The sequence below is a fragment of the Danio aesculapii genome, chromosome 18 (assembly GCF_903798145.1).
Source record: "Danio aesculapii chromosome 18, fDanAes4.1, whole genome shotgun sequence".
NCBI classification, from domain to species: domain Eukaryota; kingdom Metazoa; phylum Chordata; class Actinopteri; order Cypriniformes; family Danionidae; genus Danio; species Danio aesculapii.
In genome coordinates, this window is record NC_079452.1 from 21,263,730 (window position 1) to 21,279,644 (window position 15,915).

Here is a 15,915-nt window from a genome sequence, read left to right on the forward strand (position 1 = left end):
AGCACATCTTTACAAGACTTACAATCCGTGGCCTGGGCCCCTTAAGATGCATTGGGCAGAGTGAATAGCCTTGGGTTTAAGCTGACCCTTCACCCCGTGTTGCATTCAGCCTGGACAAATAGCGGCGATGAATAAAAATGAATGGGGGTGAGAGTTTGTAATAGACGCCCCCCTCATCGGGCCTCTCTGTGCCCATGCACATGAGAAATATTGTTTTTCCCACAGCGGCGTTGACTGGGTAAACTCTGCCGGATTAAGAGTCTTCTTCAGACTCCTGCGCCGCATCTGTTTATCTACTGGCTTTTGGGAGAAAAGGCAATTAGTGGATGAACACAAGAGCCAATAGGGAATATGCAGGACTTTTAGTTTTCAGCAACCCAGTTCAAGCACTTCCGGTGAACTGTATGACGTTACAAAAGCTAAGATCTGTTTTCTTTAAAAATCAATGATCTTCACTGCCTGATTGATTTATGATATAAAGTGGGTCTCAGAATGTATAAGAAGCACTCAATTAAATTACATTGTTCCACACCATGTCTTTAAAATATAAACATTTATTTTACCACAGTATTTTCAATGGAGTTTCAGTGATCGCCTGCTGCTCCTGATGGCGCTTGCGTTTAAACAGCTTTTCATCACATTTTACACTTGAACAACTAAACAAATGCTTAAATCTATTTAACTGGTTGTATTTTAATTACATTACAACATCAATCCTGTAAAAGAAACCATATGAAATTGAAAATAATCACATTAACCTTTCGCCGGAAGGTTTTCGGTACACTAGTTGTGCATATACACTATACTGAGTGCTACGGCCAGTGTGTATAAAACTGAGCATTCTGGAGAGCCCGGGGGATTTGCTGATTAGTTACAGTATGTGCCCTTATTGTATGGCTTCTGCTGGATCCCATCGGATGAAGTGGCTGATATTTGAGCCACGTTTGAGACAGAGCGGATGTAGATATCAGAAGGAACTGTAACCTTCTAAGAGGTCTCATGGATAATTTAGCCCAAAGATTGAGAGATTAGCTGGATAGATCAGTAAATAGATCAATATGTGAGCTCAATTTTATTTCATTCATCCATTTTCCTTTAAGTTAGTCCCTTATTTATCAGGGGTCACTACAGTGTAATGAACCGCCAACTATTCTGGCATATGTTTTACACTGCGGATGCCCTTCCAGTCGCAACCTCATTAATGGGAAACACCCACAGACTCTCGCATTCACACACACTATATTCCCCTATAGCGCATGCGTTTGGACTGTGGGGGGAAACCAAAGCACCCAGAGGAAACCCACGCCAACATGGGGAGAACATGCAAACTCCACACAGAAACTAATAAACTAGAAAATACTACAAAACAATAATAAATGATCATTGTAAATTATTTTTGGCATGCTTTTTCAATTAATAGGAACTTATGACTTTGTGAAAAGTATGCAAATATATCATAAATATGATCATAAATCATAAATAGCAACATAAATCGTTATAGTCATTTAGACTTTTGAAGATTTGTACGTTTTCTTGAAGTGTGCTTAACTTCATACTTAAAATTATACATTACTTATAAATTATCCATCTAATTACACTGGTTTCAACAAACCGTGCAACGATTATATTTTTATTTTTAATTATAAATGTCGATAAATATGTCAATAAATGTAATTATAATTATAATTTTTCTCTTTTAAAACAAAGACAATATAGAAGTGAAAAACACACATATAACATTTGTTTATGCATCTGTCAACAAATAGTTTACTCAGAATTGAAAATAAACCCTAATTTAATATTTTTCTACTGTATTTTTAACGGTATAATTCTGGCTACCATTTCTAAATGTTATGAATCATTATTTTAAGCATACTATAATGTTAGTACAACTCATATTTATACCTGAAATATACCTGTATACTCTAAATAGATTAAAAATCCCCGTATTCAAATGTTTCAACATTCAATATCTCAAAAATCTACAGTATTTCACCTCAAAGCTAACTTATTCCTATATAAATAATGTACAATTACGTGAAAAAAAGGTATTTAAAAGATAATACATTTAACTTACACTTAGAAACAAGTGCATATCAATCAAAATATTAAATAAAAGTAGATTAAACATGTTTACTGTCATAACAAGTGAAGTATACTTACATGTACTGCAAGTGTGATTTTAACCGCAACATAGGCTCTAAGTTGGGGCCTTGGAGCCATACAGACATATCTTTACACATTTACTGTACTTTACTTTTAAAGTCTACTTTTTATAATCCACTTGAATAAATCTGTTCTTTGCAGGCGGGTGGGGGGGGGGGGGGGGGTTGGGTTAATCATGTGATAAACTATACACTATACACACACTATAACTGAAAGTCATTTGTATTTGTGATTATGTTTACTTGAAAGCTTCTTATTCAATAGTTTTTGCATGCAAAAGTGATCACCGTGCAGTCTTTTCCTCTTTTGCATTAAATGTAAAAGCGCCATACTGGTTTAAGAAAACATGGCGTGAGTAAATGATGGCATTTCTGCGCGAACAATCCCTTTAAAGTGAAGCTGTGCTGGGATGTCTCATAACACTGAGATCTTTTACCGCCTGTCTGTGGGTCTGGTCTCTAAATAAAGGCCTTGACCCTTCACTCGGGCCCCTATTAGACCCAAATAGGGAAGTTTCTGCACCGAGAGAATGGAAAGTTGCCATCGGCCCTGGGTTTTAATGTGGATTTGACACCTAAACGCTACATTCTAAAGAAGACGTGAGTGATGTTTACATTGCTGAGAGGATCCCATTAGAGCTAAACCTGACTCTGATTGAAAATGACTGTGCTTATTCTGTGCACTTGGACATATATGGCGGACACTACATTACTCATTTATTTACAAATAATTAGAGGTAAAGAGATTGCATCTGTGTCTGTAAATCTGTTAATTTACAGTTGCCTATATTTTGTCTTTGAAAGTAGCCGTATATTGTCATTCATGGGTGTTTCTGTTCATTTACACACTGTAAAATAATATCTGTAAATTTGCAGTTTGCTGTATTTTACGATTCATGTTTTCCCATTTATTTCTGCTTTTGAATTGCATTATGGGAGCCTGATCTTTCATCCAACAAGTTTTAACCTTGAAAAGTTCAAAAAAGTGACTTTTATGCAATAGTATCTGGATGTCAGACACAATGCACTCAAATGGAGCTAGTGACATCACTTTGACGGGTACCGTTAGGAGTGAGGTTAGGTGAGCCCATTAAAAAGCATTGGATGCAGCTCAGATCACACTGCACCAGGTCTGCATCCAGACCCCTCTCCTTTTATGAACATTTTATGAACACTCCTGGATCAAAACAAACGCAAGCGCAGGTTGCCAGATTGAGGACAGGAGCGAGTGATTCCAACCGTGTTCTGAATAAAAGCAACAGCACCCGATAGAAGGAATATTTTCCATATTAAAGGGAGTTTTAGTCCTAACCAACACCTCGAATTGATATATTAGAAACGGCATCTGTTTCTCACAGTTGAACATCAGAAAACTGAATGATCACCTCAGGTACACCTCATGTGCTTTATTCAGTGTCAAAGGCTAATAATGTGAGTTTGAATGCCATTTTACATGAGATTTATTGCCATACTACTGAAAGCAGCAGCAGATTGTTCACCTCAGATCTGGAAAATAAAATAAACCATCTGAACTAAACTTTAGAACTAAACACATATCAGTGATTCAGCATCTACATTTAATAATGTTAAACAGGTTTAATATGTATTAAATAGATTATAAACCTTAGCATTTCGTGAGTGAGTGCATATTCTGTGCTTCTGAATGGCTGTATTTAAATATCTGATGTGTTTGTCTGGTGGAAACTGCTCATCACTGTGTATCTCGTCACGAAGCGTGGTGTTAGGACACACGGTTACATTGTAACCTGCTCACCTAATGTTTACGCTTGTGATATTCATATCATTGCTAATTAATAATCTCATGTGGAACTGAATCTGCTAGTGTCTTCCGGAGGTCGCATTTCGGTCACGGACGCATGCTTTCAGAGCCTCTCTGAATAACTGAATGAATGAATGAATGAATAAGCCGTTTTCCACCAAGGCATCCTAGGCTGCTGAAACATAATTGGCTAAACTGGCATTGGGTGGGTTAAAATGACCAAAACAAAGACAGACGTTCCAGCACGGAAAACACATGTTCAAAGCAGAATATCTGACTTCAGCATTGTTTTTCAGATAAACAAGAATGTTCACTGAGCATGTTTCTAAATATCTGCACACATATGATGGTGTTTTTATGCTTTAGAAGAGTCAAAAACATACATACAGCACATTTAAAGTGCTATATTGTCTGTGTTGGTGTTGTATATTACGCTACAAAAACCTTGTAATAAACTGCCAGCACATTTTCTGCTATTTTACACACTTATTTCTCCATTTATATATTATTTCTTATACATTTTAGTATTTCAAACTACTAAAACATCAATAAAGTCACTTTGTTAAACTGTAGAGTTGAATTTTCAACATCAAAAGTCCACAGAGCAGAGATCAACATCCCATAATGTAATTCACAACCAGAAATAAACTTGTGAATCACAGAAACGGTTAATAAACAGATGTTTTTACAGTGCACTTTTAAAGTGAGGTATGGGATCTTGTTCTCTGCTTCACCAACCTTTGATGTATTTTTACTTTGCAGCTTAAGTGATTTATATTGATATTTTTAGTGGTTAGAAAAAAATATATACGTGATCCTGGAGCACAAAACAAATGTAATATTGAACATTGAGTTCAATATCAATATTGAATATTGAGTATATTTGTAGGAATTGCCATTTTATGAAATATGTTTTTTTTTCTCTATGGTATGGTCCACATTTTGTATATTTCCTATAATGAATATGTGAAAACGTAATATTGATATTATTGATACTATTGATGTAATAGGGTGGATAAGTTCCCTCCTCTACAGAAGACCGATGCTAGCTCATTAATATGCAAAACTGTTAGCCAACTGCAGCAGTGGCCATTTACTTATGAGTAGGAAACACGGAATCTGCGAGCGCAGAAATACACAGATTTCAAGCCCATCATTGATTCTATTTATTTACTTGTGTAAATGTCTGTACATTTATATTTATTTAGTTTTTAAATTAATTTCAGTGATATTATTGACTAATATTAAAATGTTAATTTGATTTATTTATAATACAGTTTGTAAAGTCATATTTTCTGTCTTTTAGTAGAGATATTATATGAGAGACTTGCTTTGTTTACCACATAAGTGGATCTAATTGGATTGACATTGTAAACATTAAATAAATTTTAAAAAGGTGTTATTTTTTATTTCATTTAAGTTTTTAGCTACCATACTCTCAAAATCATTTCGCATAAATACACAGATTTTTTTATTTTTACAAAATTCTGTGCAGAAATAGCAAAAATGTCTGCAGATTCTGTCTGGCCCTACTTATGAGTCTACAATCTGTCCCATACAAACACAGCCCTCTGATAATGGGCCAAAAACCAAACAGAAAATAGTAAACAATTCCAAATTATGACTTTTTTTTATCTAAAAACAACAAAAACATTAAAAGTGGACCTTAGAGAACATTAATAAATAATAATAATAATAATAACAGAAACTCCTAAATTGTTGTTAGTAATGTAGTTGTCCTTCAAATGTCTGCGAAGTTCTGAATTGACTTAAAGATTTATTATATTTTATAAAAATATGTCAATACAATCAAAGTAACACATTTGGATAATCTCCGCCTCTCATGACATACAAACACTCTGATATTAGAATACACATGAAAAGACCAATCAAAACAGACTTTGCCAACTGACCAATCAGAGTTGGCTTATTAACCTTATTCTTCATGTATGCCATTGAAATCTTTTTGACTCAAGACTTGCGGTCGCATTCACTTCCATTGATTATTATATGTTAAAAACGGCTCATTGTCCTGCTTGATGTTGCATATTGATATTTTCTTATTATTTAATGGTTCTTTATATGTGTAGTCATGAAACACAGTTGTTTGTAAAGCGAGTAGCTTGATCGTTTTCGGCCGTTTATTATTCCTAGTCATTTCTCCCATAGGCAGTGGAATAGGAAGTACTAAAACCATTGCAAAAACGAGCGCACTTCCACATCGCAGAATAAGGTCAATGGCAGAATGGGGTTTACAGACCCCAAATTGATTTAAAGGGCAGCTATGGTAAAATATCAACTTTTCAAGCTGTTTGGACAGACATATGTGCATGTATGGTGTATAGACCGTCATATTGGGGTGATATAAACACACCCAGTGCTTTTTTTTCTATTTAACAACATAAAAAACGGTGGACCAATTGGAGCGGTTTTCAAACCGACCGCAACTTTACGTTGGCGTGCGGTCCCCCCGCCCACTAATATTGATTGACAGGCACGTCATCATATCCTCAGTTTGTTGATTCACGTCCGCCATTTTCAGCGTGAGTCGAAGCGATATCACTAAAGGAACACGCTAGCTCTATTTTTAGATGCAAGGCTCATTGGGCTCAACACAAGATCAATATTCTCCACATGATCGCTCTAATCGGAATTATTGGTTGTATCTTTAGGTAGGTTTGCAAACATGTGTCCTTCTCATTGAGTCTACCTTATACTTCAGCCGTTTGCATTTCTCGCGATCCCAGAAGCTCCCTGTGATCTTAACTAGCATGCGTTTTACAATTCTAAACATCGGTTTCTATCAGGGTACACTCAAGTCGACGGCTGGGCGCCGCGGACCGCTGCAGAAACCTGTTTACAATTCAAAAATGCGTGGTGCGACGATTCGGGACACTTCATGTTTCTGCCGCGCCACAGAGAGTGTCTGGTGTGCCGTGTCGCGGCTTCGAGTGGCGCATCCGGTGCCTCAGTCAAAGTTAATTCAGTGATTGGTTATTAGTTTCTGTGTACAAGCTCGGCACTTGAAACTAGCACACAGTTGGCTGTAAAACTGTACAAAGAGACAAATGATTTTGTACTCTCTGCTTGGTCTGTATCCGAGTAGTAAATGAACGACTGAATGCAGATCCTCTCAGTCTGCCTGTCAGACTCTGTTGCAAACACAGAGCGGGTGAGCTCATGACTCCGCCCCCTTGTTATGTTGGCGGGAAGTCGAAGCTAATTTACATGTGAAGCAACACACCCCTAAATCAGTGAACTGTGGACACGCCCCCAACATGACACTTTTTAACACATTATAATAAAACAATCTGAATTGTGTTTTAAACTGAACCTAAACTGGCACACTCAGAAGAACCATAATATTCATATTAAATCATAAAAAAGAGGTAAACTATGTGCCCTTTAAATGAACAGTATGAAAACCCTAAATGACTATAGCATATATTCAAGTGGGTGTCTGATGACTGAAAACAGATCTGGTAGCAGATATCGCAGCCTCTGTTACTTTTTACCTTGCACTTCACTGTTAACATTTATTATTATTTATTTAGGATATGCGTTTTCACAATCTGATCCCTAATTATTACGTTGCTAAAATGACTATAGTTAAATGAATTAAATATGATGTGTTCCAGAGTGTACTTGCATTGTCATGATATTATATTGTCATTCTGGCATTATATAGAGAATGAGTGACATAAAATAGTCTTAAAATGACAATAATATTGTTTATACAATATATTTTGGTGCAAAATTAGGACATTTAGGACACGTTCATTTAAAATGAAATGCTCTGTAAAGAGAAGGAGAGTGTTCAGCAATGCTAACAGGCCGAATGCAGGTTCAACAGTTCAGGGCTCAGGAGGCCAAACACAGAAAACGGCTTCATTTCAGAGCGCATCAACAGAGCCTTTCACACCTCCGAAACCTCTAAGGGAGACAAAAACACAATTATACCCTCTTTCACGGAGATGCCAAGCAAAAAGTGGGAGCTTTGTGATAATCCAGCCGTTAACCCACATATTTGACCTCGAGGAGCACGCTTGAGCTTTTATTGAAGCTTCTCTGTTATACGAGGTGCTGGAAAAAAGAGCCGGGGCCAAGAAGAAAACTATAAACATCCTTTTTTTTGCGATATACAAAAGTAAATAACATTTGTAATATGTAAAAGTTCATTTACAGAGGTTATTTTATAGCTTCTAGAGGCAGTAATGTGTTGGAGGTGCAGAGGTTTGCTCATTTGGACGATGTAAAGCTTTATACGCTGCCTTGTTTCTTTGCATTCTGCTCGCAAAGGGAAAATGGTTTGGATGTAGGTTGAGAGAATGAAATACATGTGGGTGCACACGCAGCTGGCAGTGAACAGATGTGTTATTCTCTACATTATATCCTAAAGCCAGTATACACTGGAAAACATTATTAAACTATTTTAATTGAATTTAGTTTTGTCGCCACTGGCTTGCATGCTTTGGGACTTGAGGAGCTACGCATGGATGGATTTGCTCATCAGTGTTTTGGACTTTCAGCGGTGAAAATTAAACCACACTGAACTAAACTAAGGGCGATGCAGTGGCGCAGTAGGTAGTGCTGTTTCCCACAGCAAGAAGGTCACTGGTTTGAGCCTCGGCTGGGTCAGTTCTGCATGTTCTTCCTGCGTTAGCGTGGGTTTCCTCCGGGTGCTCCGGTTTCCCCATAGTCCAAAGACAGGTGAATTGGGTAGGCTAAATTGTCTGTAGTTTGTGAGTGAGTGTGTATGGATGTTTCCCAGAGATAAGTTGTGGCTGGAAGGGCATCCGCTGCATAAAACATGCGGTGGATAAGTTGGCGGTTCATTCCGCTGTGGCGACCCCAGATTAATAAAGGGACTAAGCCGAAAAGAAGATGAATTAACTGAGCTAAACTGAACTTCAACTCTGAAAACTGAACTGACCCTGTTTTAATCTGCTATAACTTCTATGTTAAGCTGCTTTGACCCAATCTACATTGTAAAAGCACTATAGAAATAAAGATTAATTGAAATAAATGAACTTTTTTAGTCATCTCAACTTACATCAATCCAACTGACTACAAATATTAAGTTAAACTATAATTATAACTTTAATATGTTTGTTCAAACTTGATTAACATATCAAAATAAGTTAAAGCAACATAAGCATACTTGTTGTCTTGACTATTTGTCATGCATTTTTTTACAGTCCACAGTTAAACACAGTTATTAGTCCTCCTCTGAAATTTTTATTCATTTTTGCTTAACACTGTGGCCTCACAGCAAGAAGGTCGCTGATTCAAGTCCCAGCTGGGTCAGTTGGCCTTTCTGTTTGGCGTTTGCATGTTCTCCCTGTGTTGGCGTGGGCTTTATCTGCGTGCTCCGGTTTCCCCCACAGTCCAAACACATGCACTATAGGGGAATTGATAAACTGAATTGGCCGTAGTGTATGAGTGTGTATGGGTGTTTCCCAGTACTGGGTTGCACCTGAAAGGGCATCCGCTGTGTAAAACATTCGCCAGAATAGTTGGCGGTTCATGTGGAGTACGCTGATTTTAGTCGCATTATTGAAGTGGAGCACAGACATGTAAACACCGCAATCAAACTATTACCCTCATGTAGGACTTTCACTGCATTTTGCGACAGGCTGTCTGACACTATTATCTGCACCTACTGAGTCAGTGAAGACCACAGACACCTGCATCACGAAATGAGGAGGTTTTTTCTCCCATTCAGCGTGCGGTGTGAAACTCCATTAAAACTACACTCTTCCAGCAGCTCATACTTGCATCCAATATCTCATTTATCATGGGGGGCATGCATGAAATGTTCCTAAATGAAAGTGAAAGTGCCGAACTGCAGTTAAAGTCGACAAATTAAAAATCTAACACCCGAAATGACATAAAATTTCATGACAAATAATTGTCTTAATTAGATTAAGGCAAATAATTTGATTACTAATGTCCGTGTAAACATAGTCAAAGTGTTTCTGCAGACTGTTTTTATCAAGTCTGATAATAAAACATAAAATGTATTAATTTATACAATTAGAAGCTGCTTATATTCACACACACAGTGTTTAAACTCCTTGTAAAAAGTGATTTTTTTGCATGATAGGTCTGTTTTAAACACTACCGTATCCCCCCAATGCCTCAGAATGGACATGTTTCCACAGTCAAAGTCCTCGGTTGACCTGCAGCACAATGAAGTGTGACGGAGGTGGGATTGTTACAGCGGCGCATCCTTGATGAACTCTTACAAAGGTTCAGCGGCATTCTGGCCGCCTCCAAATGAATGTGAAAAGAAGGGTAAGTCATTTCCTGCTCTGTTACGGCTTACAATGACCAGTCACTAAGTCTCAAACTTTCAGGATAATCGGGAATTCCTCTCATTGCTTGAAGGATCAACAGTTCCGGTGCAAGTCTAGGGAAACATCTGACCGAGAGCTGACTGTGAACAAAGACAGGCCAGTGTTTTCATGTCATTCTGGTCAAATAAAGAGCTGAAGTAAAGTGCATGTAAAATGGCTGGAGACTAGAGCAGCTGTGAAGATGGAAATGCAGCACTTTTGATGACAGGTCAAGATGAGCATGAGATGTGTGGTAAAAAAAAAGACAACTCCTTTACAAGCAGTTGAACATTGGGGCAAAGACGGGAAAAAAAAGTTGTCATGCATCAGCACAACAGGATAAAGAAACTTAGAAAGCTTTATAAATACTTGAGGGTGACTAAATAGTGAGTACATTGTCATTTTTGTGTGAACTATCCCTTAAAGTAAGCAAGCTGTTTATTTGACTATAGTTGTTGTATTACCACAACAGATAAATTTAACTGATGAACCGATAAAATAAACACTTTAGTATTGATTTCTACTACAGTAAACTGGTGCATTTTAGTATTCTACTTGTATATGTCACACAGTGGTAGAAAACTGAATTTAAATCACTATAAAACAGATTAATTTAACTGATGAACCGATAAAATAAACACTTTAGTATTGATTTCTATTACAGTGAACTGGTGCATTTTAGTATTCTACTTGTATATGTCACACAGTGGTAGAAAACTGAATTTAAATCACTATAAAACAGATTAACTCAAGTACTTTACTATATTTACTACGGTATATGGTTCAAAAACATTATAGTTTTCACTAAAATAAATCATTATTTACATTATTAGTATTTTTTCACAAGAGAGCACATAATCCTGAAGACATATAATCCTGCTAAATCTGTCTCATAATTTCTATATCAGCATACTGATTGCATTAAGTAATTTGTTTATCTCACTATATTTGTTGTATTACCAATCTAGAAGTACTTTGCTACATGGTTCAAAAGCATTATAGTAGCTATTTACTATAATAATTATTATATTATTAGTATTTGTTTTACATGAGGGACTTTCGAGATGTCTTCATAAAATAAACTTACCCTGATAAATTGACTTGTTTACTGCTCAGATCCCTGTATCAGCATGCAGACATTATTAGTGAAGCGTGGTGCATTTTAGTTTTCTAGTATAATATATGCAGTGGTGTAGAAAATGTATTGCATTAAGTCATTTGTTTATATTATTTTATTTGTTGTATTGCCAAAGCAAAAGTACTTTATGGTTCAAAATAATTGTCTATATAACAATTGTTACGTTATTGGAGTTTTTTTTTTTACATGAGGGACTTCTAAAATGACTTTATTAAACAAAATACCCTTTATTAAACAATATACCCTTTGTATTACTCTAGTGCACTGATGAACTGCAATAAACACTTTAGTATTGGTTTTTACTACAGTAAACTGTGGTACATTTGTGTTATCTAGTATATTGCATTAATTAATTTGTTTATATCACTATATTTGTTGTATTACTAAAGCAGAAGTACTTTACTACATGTTTCAAAAACATAATAATGTCTATTTACTCTAATAATTATTACATTATTAGTATTTTTTCTACATGAGGGGCTTCCGAGATGACTTCATAAAATAACTTAATCTTTTAAATTGATGTGTATTAACTATAGTGAACTGATAAACTGTAATAAACACTTTAGTATTGGTTTTTACTACAGTAAAGTGTGGTACAATTGTGTTATCTAGTATATTGCGTTAAGTAATTTGTTTATATCACTATATTTGTTGTATTTCCAAAGAAGAAGTACTTTACTATATGGTTTAAAAACATTATAGTAGCTATTTACTATAATATTAATCACATTATTAGTATTTTTTACATGAGGGGCTTCCGAAATAACTTACTCTATTAAATTGATGTGTATTTACCAAAGTGAACTGATAAACTGTATTAAACACTTTAGTACTGATTTTTACTACAGTAAAGTGTAGTACATTTGTGTTATCTAGTATATTGCAATAAGTAATTTGTTTATATCACTATATTTGTTGTATTTCCAAAGAAGTACTTTACTACATGGTTCAAAACATAATAATAGCTATATTTACTATAATAGTTATTACATTATTACTATTTTTTTTACTTGAAGGATTTCAAAGACGACTTAAACAAACTTACCCTTTTAAATTGATGTGTATTAACTATAGTGAACTGATAAACTGTAATAAACACTTTAGCATTGAGTTTTACTACAGTAAAGTGTGGTACATCTGTGTTTTCTAGTATATTGCGTTAAGTAATTTGTTTATATCACTATATTTGTTGTATTTCCAAAGCATAAGTACTTTACTACATGGTTCAAAAACATTATAGTAGCTATTTACTATAATATTAATCACATTATTAGTATTTTTTTACATGAGGGGCTTCCGAAATAACTTACTCTATTAAATTGATGTGTATTTACCAAAGTGAACTGATAAACTGTACTAAACACTTTAGTACTGATTTTTACTACAGTAAAGTGTAGTACATTTGTGTTATCTAGTATATTGCAATAAGTAATTTGTTTATATCACTATATTTGTTGTATTTCCAAAGAAGTACTTTACTACATGGTTCAAAAACATAATAATAGCTATATTTACTATAATAATTATTACATTATTACAATTTTTTTACATAAGGGATTCCAAGACGACTTAAACAAAGTTACCCTTTTAAATTGATGTGTATTAACTATAGTGAACTGATAAACTGTAATAAACACTTTAGTATTGGTTTTTACTACAGTAAAGTGTGGTACAATTGTGTTATCTAGTATATTGCGTTAAGTAATTTGTTTATATTACTATATTTGTTGTATTTCCAAAGCATAAGTACTTTACTACATGGTGCAAAACCAATATAGTAGCTATTTACTATAATATTAATCACATTATTAGTATTTGTTTTACACAAGGGACTTCCAAAATAACTTACTCTATTAAATTGATGTGTATTTACCAAAGTGAACTGATAATCTGTATTAAACACTTTAGTACTGATTTTTACCACAGTAAAGTGTAGTACATTTGAGTTATCTAGTATATTGCATTAAGTAATTTGTTTATCTCACTATGTTTGTTGTTTTCCAAAGCAGAAGTACTTTACTACATGGATCAAAAACATTATAGTAGCTATTTACTATAATATTAATCACATTATTAGTATTTTTTCTCCATGAGGGACTTCCGAGATGACTTCATAAAACAAACTTACCCTTTTAAATCGATGTGTGTTCTGCTGTGATTTCTGTATCTGTGTGTTTTGCTCCTGTTTTGTGGAGGATAAATAAGTGGATGACGGATCTGAGGCTTCTGATGACTGACGGATGAGGAGCTCGACATCGCCAGGGAAAGAAAAGTGATAAACAAACTCCCGGACACGCAGAATGACAGCCTCCACAGTCCTGACATCGTTATTCCCGAGCTCGTGACGAGTCTGACGCGTTTTTAGCACCGTGTTTATTATGACTGAGTGAGTTTTTATGATTGAGTGAGTGACTTTAGCGGTGAAATGATCCTCTCTGCTCTTCACACACACACACTCTCACATCAATGAAAGAGACGCGTGGAGAACTTTCTGCCAATCAGAGCGCGCCCTGTGCTGTCGCCAGGAGACAGCCAATCAGAGCTCAGATCGGAGCGGTGCGTGAGGAGCGTGGCGCATAGATAAACATTAGAAACTAAACATCTTAAGATGATTGAGAGCTTCTCGTGCTCTTGTGGCATTTAAACGGAGAGATAGTACTGCAGGGGGTTACTATTTTAATCATTGCATATTTCAAATAGATAACGACTTTAAAAGGTTTTTATCTCTATTTGACAAATGAGATTAGTTAATTTTAAACAAAACCGCTGCAGAAAACGTTTGTGTACACGGTTTAGCTATGAGATACATATTGTGTTTGCCTATATTGTATCTCAGCCTTGAGATGACAGTGTTTAATATTGTATATGTACCATTTTGTTTGCACGTTTAGCTTGAAACAATAAAAAGCTTGGTTCACTATTTATGAAATGTTCATTTTTATGTATTTTATTTAACACATAAAACAATGTATTAGGTAGGATATTAGGTACACCTTACTAGTACCGGGTTGGTCCCCTTTTGCCTTCAGAACTGCCTTAATCCTTCATGGCGTAGATTCAACAAGGCACTGAAAATATTCTTTAGAGATTTTCCTCCATATTGACATGATAGCATCACGCAGTTGCTGCAGATTTGTCGGCTGCACATCCATGATGCCAATCTCCCGTTCCACCACATCCCAAAAGTGCTCTATTGGGTTGAGTTCTAGTGACTGTGGAGGCCATTTGAGTACAGTGAACTCATTGTCATGTTCAAGAAACCAGTCTGAGATGATTCACGCTTTATGACATGGTGCGTTATCCTGCTGGAAGTAGCCATCAGAAGATGGAGACACTGTGGTCATAAAGGGATGGACATGGTCAGCAACAATACTCAGGTAGGCTGTGGCGTTGACACAATGCTCAATTGGTGCTAATGAGCCCAAAGTGTGCCAAGAAAACATCTCCCACACCTGTACACCACCACCAGCAGCCTGAACCATTGATGTTTCAAATGTTTTGAACTGCTGCCATGTGATTGGCTGATTAGAAATTTGCATAATATGTACACACACACACACATATATATATATGTATATGTATATATATATATGTCTGTGTGTGTGAGACAGATTGTGCGTTATGAATATATAGCTAAGGAGAAAATTAAGGCAGCACTTTAAAATTCTCAGTTTGCTCAATCTCAGTGTGTTTAAAGAAAACGCTAGAATTAATTTTATTATATAATATTTCTTATAATTTTAGTTCTGATCATACTTCTTCAAAATTGCTGATAAAACCAGAAAAAAATTATTGGTCTTAATATAAATAATCTAAATGTCAACATTTTTCTAAATCAAATTTGTAAAATATGTAATTAGTTTACAGAAATATACAAAAAATATGTTTATTCAAACGCAGAAATAATATTGTCTTGTTGTTTGTTCATAAAATAGCAAATAAAGCAATAAATAAAATCAAATGAGTTCAATATTAGGTGGAATAACCTTGATTTTACCATCATTCATTCATTCATTTTCCTTCAGCTTAATCCCTTTATTTATTAAGGGTCGCCACAGCGGAATGAACCACCAACTATTCCAGCATGTTTTAAACAGCGGATGCCCTTCCAGCTGTAACCCAGTACTGTGAAATACCCATACACTCTTACTTTCACACACACACACACACACACACGCACACACACGCACACACACACACACACACTCATACACCATCACCATCATGAAAACATTTGTAAATCTGGCCTAAGGTCCTTTTCTGGGGGCAAAATGCTCTAAACAGCAATATTTTTATTTGAAATTTGCAAGAAATCTTATTAAGTCTGCCAATAAAATAGACACGCTAATTAAACCCATAAATAATCTCTAATTTTAAAATAATAGTTGTCTCTTATTTTCCCCCATATTTGTGCAGGGAACATTCAAAATGTTTCAGTTTTACATCTAAAAGGTTAACAACAAAGTAGCCTTCACAAATGAGTAAGCTTGA

General features: G+C 35.5%; 1 protein-coding gene across 1 annotated transcript in view; it reads right to left on the reverse strand.

Annotated features, from left to right (window-relative positions):
* LOC130245328 (latent-transforming growth factor beta-binding protein 1-like) overlaps nt 1-13,809 on the reverse strand; it is a 31,938-nt gene extending 18,129 nt beyond the window's left edge. The window contains exon 1 of the mRNA XM_056477997.1: nt 13,553-13,809. Coding sequence (XP_056333972.1) covers nt 13,553-13,749 — 197 coding nt within the window. The 5' untranslated portion in view covers nt 13,750-13,809. The remainder of the gene's footprint in view (nt 1-13,552) is intronic.
* Nucleotides 13,810-15,915: the final 2,106 nt, after the last annotated feature.